Here is a 10,997-nt window from a genome sequence, read left to right as displayed (position 1 = left end):
GGGCTGCTCGCCGTGCAGGAAGCACGCCGGGGACGCGGCCCTGGAACTTCCCAGACGCCCGCCTACTAGCGCGGGCCGAGGCCGCCGGCTCCTGTGTCCCAGGTTCCAGGTGTAATTGGAAGGGCGCGATCCCTGGCTGTGGCTATTGTGCGCAGGCCGGACATTTCCTCCCGGCCTCCGAGCCCGCGTCCCGCCGCCGAGGGGCCCCGGGACCGAGATCTGCTTCTTCCCCCGGCTCTGCTGCCGCGCCCCCGGCCCGCCCTCCACGCCCGCCAGCCTGGGGGCTTGATGTCCTGAGCTGGTCGCCCGGGGGCGTTGCGCCCTGGAGCCAGGCGGCACTGGGTAGTTGAGGCGAGGCGGTCTGGTATGCGCCAGCACCATGTCCTGGCTGGGCTCGTGGCTCGGTGAGGTTCAGTGGTTCGTTCTGGTGTCGCTCTTCGTCGCGGCCCTAGGAACGGTGGGCCTATACCTGGCACAATGGGTGCTGGCTAGGGCGCGACCCGGGGCGCAGCGGCGGACAGAGGAGCCTGGCGAGGGTCAGCGCCCAGAGACGGACACACTGTTGACCTGGATCCTGACGCTGAACAGCTGGAGGAGCCAGTGGCAAGCAGCCTGGATGACGGCTCTGAATGACGAGGCCAAAAGGAAAGGGGTGAGTTTCAGCAAGAACTGCTGTGCTCTGAGGTCTGAGAGGTGCTGGATGGCCCAAGGGACAGATGTCACCAAGGGACAGAGCTCTTCCCTAGAGCCGAGCTCGGCAGCCCTTGACCAGATCCATAGTGAACCTCTCCCTGGGACAGTGACAGCATCTCTGAAAGTTAGCCTTGGAAAACAGAACCCTTGAGAATTCGAAGTTTTTAATCAATTATCAGAGTGATCAGGCTTCCAGCTTCACCAGAGGGATAGACACTGTTGGAGGAACTTGGCAGAGAGGCCATTCCTGTCCAAATCTGTACCTGCACTTCCTAAGTCCCACGTGGATCTTGGCAATCCAAAATTGAACCAGTTTTACAGCTGGTAACTATGATCCAGATATGCCTCTGTCTCTATGAAGCTGAACATTGCCAACTAATATGTATTTCCAAAAGCTTGCATTTTTCAGCATATAAAAATAGTGACCCCTGTATTGGGGGCTGTCTCATTGCCTTCGAGTCTGCCTGACTCGTGGGTGGCCCTCCAAGCCCATGTCCAGAGGTTGTAAATCCCACAGGTGGAGATTGCCCTTCTAACTCTTTCAGAGCCCTGGTCTATTCTCAGCACCAGAGATGTGTTGCCTTTGGGTTGGCAGCACACCTCCCCACTGACTACACCACTAGTCTATCTACATCCTTTTTTTTGAGTCTCCACAGCTCCTTTTGTTGTGTGTATTGTAGAGTCAGAACCGAACTAGAGCTGACCCTCCATTGAGTTTTCAGATGCAGTTAATCACAAGGGAGGAGATTGCCCATCCTCCCATGGAGCAGCTGGTGGCCTTGGGGATTGTCATGTGGCATCTTGACAGTAGGCCAGCAGAGCTCCCGTCACAGCTCTTAGGGCATAGTTATTGGAATCATTTTTTAGGTGAGGAAACAGAGGCCTTGGCAAGGTGAAGCAACCTGCCCAGGGTCATACAGCCTGTTGACTGTGTGTGGCAGAGCTGAGATTTGAGTCTGGATAAGTCTGATTGACTTCAAAGACAGGAGTTTACTCGTTGGCTTGCCTGCCTCACACTTCTTTGCTTATGTTTCTTTCATCCTTAATTACTTGGTGGCTTATTTTTACTTTTAAGATTTCTTGCTTTAATATGTTCCTGGCGTCTGCTATTTTTAGGTGCTCCATAGTAGGCATTAACAACTGGTGAGCCTGGGGAAGCACGTCCCAGCCTTGGCTGGTCCTCTATGCTCTCAGTCACACACGCTCCTGCACCTGCTTGTGTACCTCAGTGGAGGAAACTGTGGCCGTGGGCTTTGGAAATAGTGAATGCTGCATGTTTAGATCCACCAGTGAGCCCTCTGCCTGGCCTTTGTCCAGGCACATATACCACTATCAGTTTTGAGAGGTTAGATGACTTAGCTTTTTTGACAAACAACAACAACACTTGAAGTATAAGTTATTAGAAAGTCAACAGGTTCAGAAGCCCTTGTTCTGAACTCTTGAACAAACAACTGTTCCTTGGAATGACAAGGGACTCCAAGGTCAGTAAGTAGACTGACTTCCGTCCTGGTGCCTAGAATCTGTGCTCCGGATGTCCTGAGCCAGATATTTCCTCCCAGGGGAATCTCCTCATCTCTTGTGGGAGCCTTAAAGCCTGTCCTCACACACGTGAACAAGCACAGAGTTCTGGTTTTTTTCATGGAGCTGCTGTCACTGACCCTGAGTCACACAGTATCCCACACTTGGGTTTGGGCTCATTCTAACACCATGTCTACAACCAGCTGATTGTGTGAGTGGTTGCCAGAGAGCGACTGTTGCAAGAATGGTCTGTGGGATCCTTTCACCTTCTAACATGAGGGCTCCTGAGGGCATCTCATGCTCAGAAAGAACCCTAAGCCAAATGCTCCCACTTACTGTTAAGTTTATTCCCACTTGTGACAGCCCTGTGTGTGTCAGAGTAGAGTTGTGAGCCACAGGGTTTCCAAGGCTCTGACCTTCCAGGCCCTTCTTTAGAGAGGCCTCTAGTTTTGTCACCTTTCTGGTCATTAGTGGCGTTCTTAACCTCTTGACACCACTCTGGGATTCCACAGTGACCCCACAGCCTGTAAATTCAGTGTGATCCTGATTTAGATGATCCTGCCCCATTTATTGACTGATCTTGATTGGGTTCAGTCACCTTGGAAATAATACTTTCAGATGAGCTGTATGCCTGGAGTATGGAGAGAGCAGGGAGGAGTCCTCTGATCTGGCATTTGCCTTTAGTCAAATAGGACTGAAAACACTGAGGACAATGTTTGAAGTTTCCAGATGAAAACATTTTACCTAAAAAGGATTTAATAACAACAAGGGTTTAATGGTCAGGGAGTGGAGAGAGAGATTTGATTTACCTTTTCTCTGTTCTCTACCTGCTGGAGGCCTGGCTGTGTGCTGCAGACTTGGAAACATCCATTTCTCCAGACGCTTTCCTGGATGTGGCGGGAATGCATGCGGGGTTCCTGTCTGTGGAGATGGCCTGGTCTGTGCTGCTGGCCCTTGGATGGGGCTGTTGTTTTCTTTTCAGATACAGCTGTGGTGCTGATGTTAACTCAAATGAAGGGTTTCACAGGTAGATAAGATCTGTGAGAGTCCACTCCCTACAGCTGACTTGTCACTCACCCTCCCTTGTCCTGGGCCCCGGATGCCCCAGCAGTAATGACCATGTGGATGAGCAGGTGCTTGTGTTTGTGACTGTGGGTGCCCTGACTCTGGCTCCCTCCTCTGAAAGAGTTTCTGCTTCCCCCACATTCAATCCGATCCTCATTAATCCCCGATTAGGGCTGACACTCCAAGCTTGCCCTTGACTCAGAGACCCACAGTTTAGTGCCTTTACCCCTCCCTGCCCTGCTGTTGCTCTACCAGGGAGGAAAACAGTTCTCGGGGTGTCACTCAGGCCTTGGAGTTGTTGACTCCGTCAAGTTGACGCTGGTATATGGCAGACTTATTATATAATGAGACATTGCCTGGTCCTGTACCATCTTAATAATTGGTGGCATCTTTGAGCCTATGGTTAGGACTGTATTGGACAGTGTTCTGTTGTTATCCATAAGGCTTTCATGGATTAATTTTCAGATTTAGATTGCCAGGCCTTTCTTCCTAGTCTCTCTGAGTGTGGAAGCCCCATGATAAGTCTGCCCACTATAGGCAAATCCCCTGATATATAAAATACTGATATAAAAGCATTTAGCTTCATGGCAGAATACAAGCCTTACCACAGTACTACTAACTGGCAGATGTGTGGCCTGAACTGAGATTCTCACACACACACACATACACACACACACACACACACACACACACACCCCAAAACCAACCCAAACCCACTGTTACATCATCTTTTCAAGCTCATGGCAATCCTTTAGAGTTTCTGACGCTTAATGGCAAGAGATTGCTTTATTCTCTCTCTGAGCAGTGGGTAGGTTCTAACACTCAATCTACAATGCTTCCTGGACTCCTTAGAGATTGAGGGGATATTAGTACATACTTGGTAATATCCAGAAACTTCTTTGAAAGGTGAAATTTTCCTTTTAATGGACAGCTAACTTCTCCTCTCTTAAGTCCGAAGGAACCTGGGTGGTATAAGTGATTTGTGATCCTTTTATGACGGAAAGACTGGTGCTTTGAGCCAGCCTGGGGCTTTGCCGAAGAAAAAAGCCTGGCAGTTTGCTTCCTTAAAAATTGCAACCAAGAACAACGTCGTATGGATTAGTTTTACTTTGTCACCAGAATTGCCATGAGTTGTGGCCTGACTCTGTAGCAGCTAGCAACAATTCTAATTTTTAATCCAGTTTTGTATTTTAAGATAAAAAGGAGCCCTGAATGCTTCTAGCATGGCTGCTTATGGCCCATGGGCTAGAACTTGGCTGAGATTGGTCATCCCCCGGACCTGGGGCTGCCCTGTTTATCCATGCCTGTAGCCACTGTACTGGAGGGATTCAAGTGAAACTTTGAGATTCAAGTATTACCTATAGATGATATCCAGCAAGAAGGGAAGAAAAGGACACAATTATTTCAGGTAACATCCCAACAATGGGACTCCTGTTTCCTGGTGCTCTGAGACTTGATAAAGAGTGTTCTTTGTAACTTTACTTGGAAGACACTAAGGCAATGTAGGCTCCTTGTCTCAGAGTCCTGGATTCTGACCCTCAGTCCACAAATATCTTTATACTATAAAGCATTGTGAGCAAAAAGAAGCAGGAACATATTATCGCTGACTTTGTCAGTGGCCAGGTGGATGCTAGATGTGTGGGAACCCAGGAGAATCACGCAGGGAGCTTTGATGAAAGCATAATGTCTGCCCACCCGACCTCCCTGGCCCAGTGCAGACTTAGCAGGGGGGCCATGCTGCGTTCTCACAAGTTCCATAGGTGCTTCTGATAGGTTAAGAATCACCCATGCAAGGTTGTTGTATACCACTGAGGTGGAACCAACTTACAGATGACCCTTCAATGGAGCAGGCTGCCTGCCTTTCTCCCACAGAGCAGCTGGTGGATTTGAACTGAGCACCTTTTACTTGACAGAATAAATCCTTACCACTCAGCTGCCAGAGGACGTGGTAGAAACCATTGTTCTCCAAGCCAGCCTCTTAGGCCATGCCCCCTTGGCCAGCATCTTAAAATGTGGCTGTCACCTTTTCTTTTGTCTCCACTCTGGTGTTTGCATCACCTGATTCCAGTAGAGCTCATGGCACTTGGATCATGGGGAGATCCTGGAACAGGCTCACTTGCTGGTCACACCACTTCAGACCGAGAGCTTATTGTTGTCATCTTGTGGCGTTGAGTCCATTCCAACTCATGGCAGCACCGTATGTTGCCGAGCAGGACGGCTCCATAGGTTTTTAAGACTGCCAGGCCTTTTGTTCTGTGGCGCCTCTACGAGGCTCACACCAGTCCTTCAGTTACCACCCAGAACTAGCACTGTGTTATTCAAAGGGAACAACTGAAGTTTTCCTTTCATTTTTCCTGTGTTGTCATTGATGTTTACAGAGCGATTTACAGTTCATTTGGTTGTATCAGAGGTGGTCCACACACTCCTCTGGCTCCCATCTTGGGGGCTTCATGACTGCCCACTCCAAAGTTGCATGTACTTTGTAACCAGGTGACCCCCTGAGTGGACTTGGCTGCTGATACTGCAGGGACCATGAGCCAGGAACTCTGGTGATTTCCCTCTGGGCTAGGTCAGCAGTGAGCAATGCGAGCTGCTCCAGGCCTCAGGACGGGGAGGGTCATTGAAGCTGTTTGTTTCTTTAGTCCTTTGGCCCAAAGAATGTTCTAAATGCAAATGACCAAGACTGTTGGACAATTTGTGGTCTTTATAAAAACAAAGATGCTGTGTAAATTTAGAGCATGTTATTATTAGCGCTGACTTGTACATGAGCTCCTGCAATTTAAAAAAGTAAACATAGTGACAAGACTTCAGAGTCTTTGTTTTATGGAATGTCCTTTGAGCTCACCCTACAAAAAGCCAAACCAACTACCTAACCCTACACTATCCACACAGTAAGTTAGTTGGTAAGAATTCAGAGCCACCTTGGCTAAGGCTATGGCTCTTACCAGGTTCTAGGAGGTTGCTAAGCCTGGCCCCTCTGCCACAGCCACTCATACCAGCCTCCACTCTGTTACTCTAACATTTGAAACTCTTTCCATTCTGGGGCTTTCCCATCAATCATAACTTTTGTCTGCTACCCTTGTCTCCTTACTCCTCATTTCAATTCTGAGCTCTCTTGGATCTCAGTTCAGAACTCCCTGATCTTCTGACTACAATGAGGTAAACTTATCCTCCTCCCCTGAAACCTATCCTCAGGGTCCCAGTGACTCTTGCCCATTATCTGCTCCTGGGATTGTGAAGCCTGGGCCTGTCCCATCCTGGATTCAGCCTGAGGCTGACTGGAGCAAGCCCCTTGCTTCTGTTGGGCTGAGTGAAGGGAGAATCATTGACATCCATCCCTGACTTTCCTGGCTGGGAGCGGCCTTAGAAACACAAGCTGCTCAGTGTGCTTTGTTTTCTACTTCTAAAGACTGGAAATAAAAGGATTCCCACTGATGACTCTGCACATTATCAATATCAAGCCCAGGAAGAGGCGCCAGTTCAAATTGTTCTTTGCACCCACCCATTTTCTCAGCAGGACAGGAACTCAGAGGAAGGAAGACTGGGTGGTGGTGTGAGGCCGAGGACCATTCAGCCAAAGCAAACTTCCACTCCTTGCACTTGTAGGTGGCTGAGGAGGGAAGGAGAACTGTCCCCACTTGGAAGACCTGGGCTGCTTACTGGTTAGGTCAGAAGATAGGTTCTAGGGATAACTAGTCAATATTCAAGATCCCACTCTACACATAGCTATGTAAATTCAGGCAAGCCCTAGCTCTCTGTGGTTCAGGCCCGTCCTTTTCAGTAAGAGACACTAAGGGGAAAGGGAATCTGTTCTCACAGATCTAAGGTGAGGTCTGATTGGGATCTGCTTAAGACAGTTACCAAAATGCCTGGCCTATGATGAGGGTCAGTAATGGTGAACTACTCTCTTGTAAAGTCTTGATTCCCCCTCCCAACTTTTAATTTTAAACTACTTTTAGATTTTCAGAAATGTTGGGAAAGTAATTCTCTGTTTTCCATGTTTCCTTCTCCCAGTCTCTTCTACCATAAACAATTTACATAAATAGTTACTATTAAGTTGAATCCAGCTCATCTCATGGGGACTTCCATGTGCATCAGAGCAGACCTACACTCCACAGGGGTTTCTGGGGCTGGATTCTCAGAGGGAGATCTCCAGACCTTTCTTCTGAGGCACTTCTAACTCCAGCCATTCAGTGAAAAGCTTCACTGAGTGTAACTTAAGTAAATTACCAGGACAATTTTCAGACATTAGAATGACGCAATGCATTTAAACTGAAGGTCTTTGTATGTTATGTTTTCCGACTTCCTGCCTTTTTGTTCCAGGGTCCAGTTCACATTTTTGCCTAGTGTTGACTGTTAGTCACCTATAGTTTATAACAATTGTGAATTCTTCCCATCTTTTTTGAACTTGCTACCTTTCAAGATTATTGATTTTTATTTTTCCACAAGTCCCTCATTTAGTCTGCTGTTGTCAGAGTTGGACTGGTATCATCTGTCCTCCGGAAATGATATGTCCCTTTTAGTGCATTGTAGCATGGCGTTCAGAATGTCAGTGTGTCTTGTTGCTAGGGATGTTGCTTAATGATTCTTTGGTTAAAGTGGTTTCTTCCCTGTTTCTCCTCTGAAAAATGATTCCTTTCCCCTGAAGGTAGCAGATACCTTTTAGTGAGGCAAATTATCTTTTTTTTCCATACTTTTGCCTATTAATTTTTAGTATCCATCAGTGTATCTTCTTTATAGCAGTTATGTGTGTGGCAGTGCTTAATGATAATATATTAACAAAAATCCCCTTTTCTCTTTGCAGTTATTAATTGCACTTCTACCAATACAATACTGAATAGAAGTGGTGACAGTGGGAATCCCTGTCTAGTCCCTGTTTACAAGGAAAATGCTATTTAGACTTTCATCATTGAGAATGATATTGGCTCTTGGTTTTGCATATATACTTTTCATACTCTTGAGGAAATTGCCTTCTATTTCAATTTTGCTGAGTGTCTTAATCAGGAAGGAGTGTTGGCTTTTGTCACATGCCTTTTCTGCATCAATTGCTATGATCATATGGTTCATATTATTTACTATGTTAATATGGTGAATTACATTGATTGTTTTTCATATGTTGAACCATCCTTGCATACCTGTTATAAATCTCCTTTGGTCATGATGATTTTTTTGATGCGCTTTTGGATTCTGTTGGCTAGGATGTTTGTGTCTCTGTTCATGAGAGATGGTGGTCTGTAGTTTTCTTGGTAATATCTTTACCTGGTTTTGATATTAGGGTTATGCTTGCTTCATAGAATGTCTTTGGGAGTGTTCTTTCTTTTTCTACTTTTGGAACTAATTTAAGTAGAATTGATGAAAGATCATCCCTGAATGTTTGGTAGAATTCAGCGGTGAAGCCATCTTGTCAAGGACTTTTTTATGGGGAAGTCTTTTTATGACCTTTTTAATTTCTTCTTTTGTGATGGGTCTGTGAAAGTGTTCTATATCCCCCCTTTTCAGTCTGGGTAGAGCATGAGTTTCAAGGAATTTGTCCATTTCCTCTAAGTTTTCTAATTTATCAGAGTATAGCTTTTCATAGTATTGAGATATTATTTATTAATTTTATCTGGTTCTGTTGTGATGTCACCTGTATTATTTCTTTATCAAGTTATCTGTGTCTTCGCCTTATTCCCCCTTTTGTTACGTTTGCTAGTGGTTTGTAAATTTTATTGACTTTTTGAAAAAAACCAATTCATCTTATTAATGGTTTCAATTCTGTTTTATATCTCATTGATTTCAGCTCTTATCCTGATAATATCTTTTCTTCTAGAGGCAGCAGGATTAGATTTTTGTTCTTGTTCTAGTTGGTGAAGGTATTGAGTTATATCATTGGTTTTTCTTTTTCTTCCTTTTTTGTGTGTGTGCCTATTGCTATGAATTGCCCCATGAGGACTGCCTTAGCTGTATCCTAGAGGTTTTGGTATGTTGTATTTTCATTTTCATTTGTTTCAAGGACCTTTTAAATGTTATTATTATTTATTTTATTTTTATTTATCTTAAATGTTATTTATTTATTTATTTTGGTGGACAGTGTTTGGTGAAGCTCCCTGATTAAAACAAGCTTGGAAGCAGGAGTGGCATCCACTTCCATAATAGCTTGCCTCGGGAAACCCTATGAACCTTTAGAAAGGACGAAAGTTATACAGAAAGTGTCCAGGACTTTTGTTCATAAGGTTGCACTTAACAACAACACAACAGCAACAAGGAGCTGCTACTTCCTCTCCACCCTATGTATTTATTTGATTATCTCAGTAGGGGCACATAGGTAATTCTTTTATGTGTTGGATTACAGTGCAATACTATTATGTTTATTGTAGTTTGGCTCATTCAGAACTCTTTCTGGGATTACCTCCTGGATTTTTGTTAAAGTTCCTCCTCTCTGTTTTCAAAGCACTTCCTCATAGAGTCCCACAGTGTGATTTTCATTCTAGGCTCATCTTGCATTTTCCCTGTCCTGGCTCTGCCCTGGAGCCAGGCACTTCTCCAAGGAACCCTTCTTCCTCTTACTGATGTTTTAGAAAGATTCCTTTTATTGATGTTTGAAAAAGTTTTAGTTACTACTAGGGTGTGGCTGCTTCTGGGTCTTCTCAGCAGATAAGCCAGCTGCAGCTGAGTTGACTCCTGCTCCTGTTACAGGGTAGACTGTGCTCCCTTTAGTTTTCATGTCTGATTTTCCAAAAGCAGACCACCCACAGACCACCCAGTCTTTCTTTTCAGGTGCTTCTGGATGAAATACAATTTCCAGACATTCAGTTAGCAGCTGAGTATGTAACTTTCTTGTACTCAGTGTGTGGAGCTGGGACATACTTGCGTGAATTCTAGTCCATGCATATATTTGCTGGTAGGTGACATCCAGTCAGCTCTGATTCATAAAAGCATTATGTGTCACACATCTAAACCCTGACCGACCCTGCACCATTCTTGCACTCTTAAGTGCTTAAGTACATTACTGTAGTCACTGTATCAGTCTATCTTATTAAGGGCCTTCCTCTTTTTACAGACCTTCCACCTTTCCAAGCATGAGGTCCTTTCCTCCTGACAACATGTCAAGAGATGGAGTCTCAAAATTTTTTGCTTCTAAGTAGTCTTCTGGCTACCCTTTTCCCAGAACAGATTTTTTTTTAATTCTTTCGTCAGTTCATGATATATTCAGTATTATTCACCAACACCACTTTCTGTCTTTTTTATTCATTGTTCAACTTTCACATGCATACAAAGCAATTGAAAAATACCATGGGTTGGATCAATCATCTTAGTCTTTAAACTGACATCCTTGCTCTTTAACATTTTAAAGAGATCCTTGGTAGCATATTTGCTCAATACATTATTTGGTTTCTTGGCTACTGTTTCCATGTTAATTGTGGATCAACAATCAAATAAAATGAAATCATTAATAACATCAGCCACTTCTCCATTTATCATAATGTTGTACTGCTTGTTGACCCACTGGTGAGGACTTTTGTTTTCTTTTTTTTTTTTTTTAATTTTTTTAAATTTTTTTTGTGTGTGTGTACGTGTACTGTCAGATCAGATCCGACTGGTACAAGAGGAGATTGTTCCTCCTTCTCCAGCAGAGCATCTGCTGGATTTGAACCGTGCACCTCTGGGATTGCAGTGCAGCTTCTTGCCACTAGGCCACCAGAGCTCGCCGACTTTTGTTTTCTTTTCTTTTTTTTTTTTTT

The 10,997-nt window shown here is 44.9% G+C and overlaps 1 protein-coding gene across 1 annotated transcript in view; it reads left to right on the top strand.

The window, feature by feature from the left end:
* The first annotated feature begins 379 nt into the window (after nt 1-379).
* The window catches only part of C2CD2 (C2 calcium-dependent domain containing 2), a 128,662-nt gene continuing 118,044 nt past the window's right edge, over nt 380-10,997 (top strand). Inside the window, exon 1 of the mRNA XM_006898406.1 lies at nt 380-652. Within this exon, the coding sequence (XP_006898468.1) occupies nt 380-652 (273 nt within the window). The remainder of the gene's footprint in view (nt 653-10,997) is intronic.

This window comes from Elephantulus edwardii, unplaced genomic scaffold, assembly GCF_000299155.1.
Source record: "Elephantulus edwardii isolate Elephantulus edwardi_28Jun2011 unplaced genomic scaffold, EleEdw1.0 scaffold00228, whole genome shotgun sequence".
NCBI lineage: Eukaryota > Metazoa > Chordata > Mammalia > Macroscelidea > Macroscelididae > Elephantulus > Elephantulus edwardii.
The sequence above is the reverse complement of the archived record's forward strand: the minus strand, read 5'-3'. Positions and strand labels throughout refer to the sequence as shown.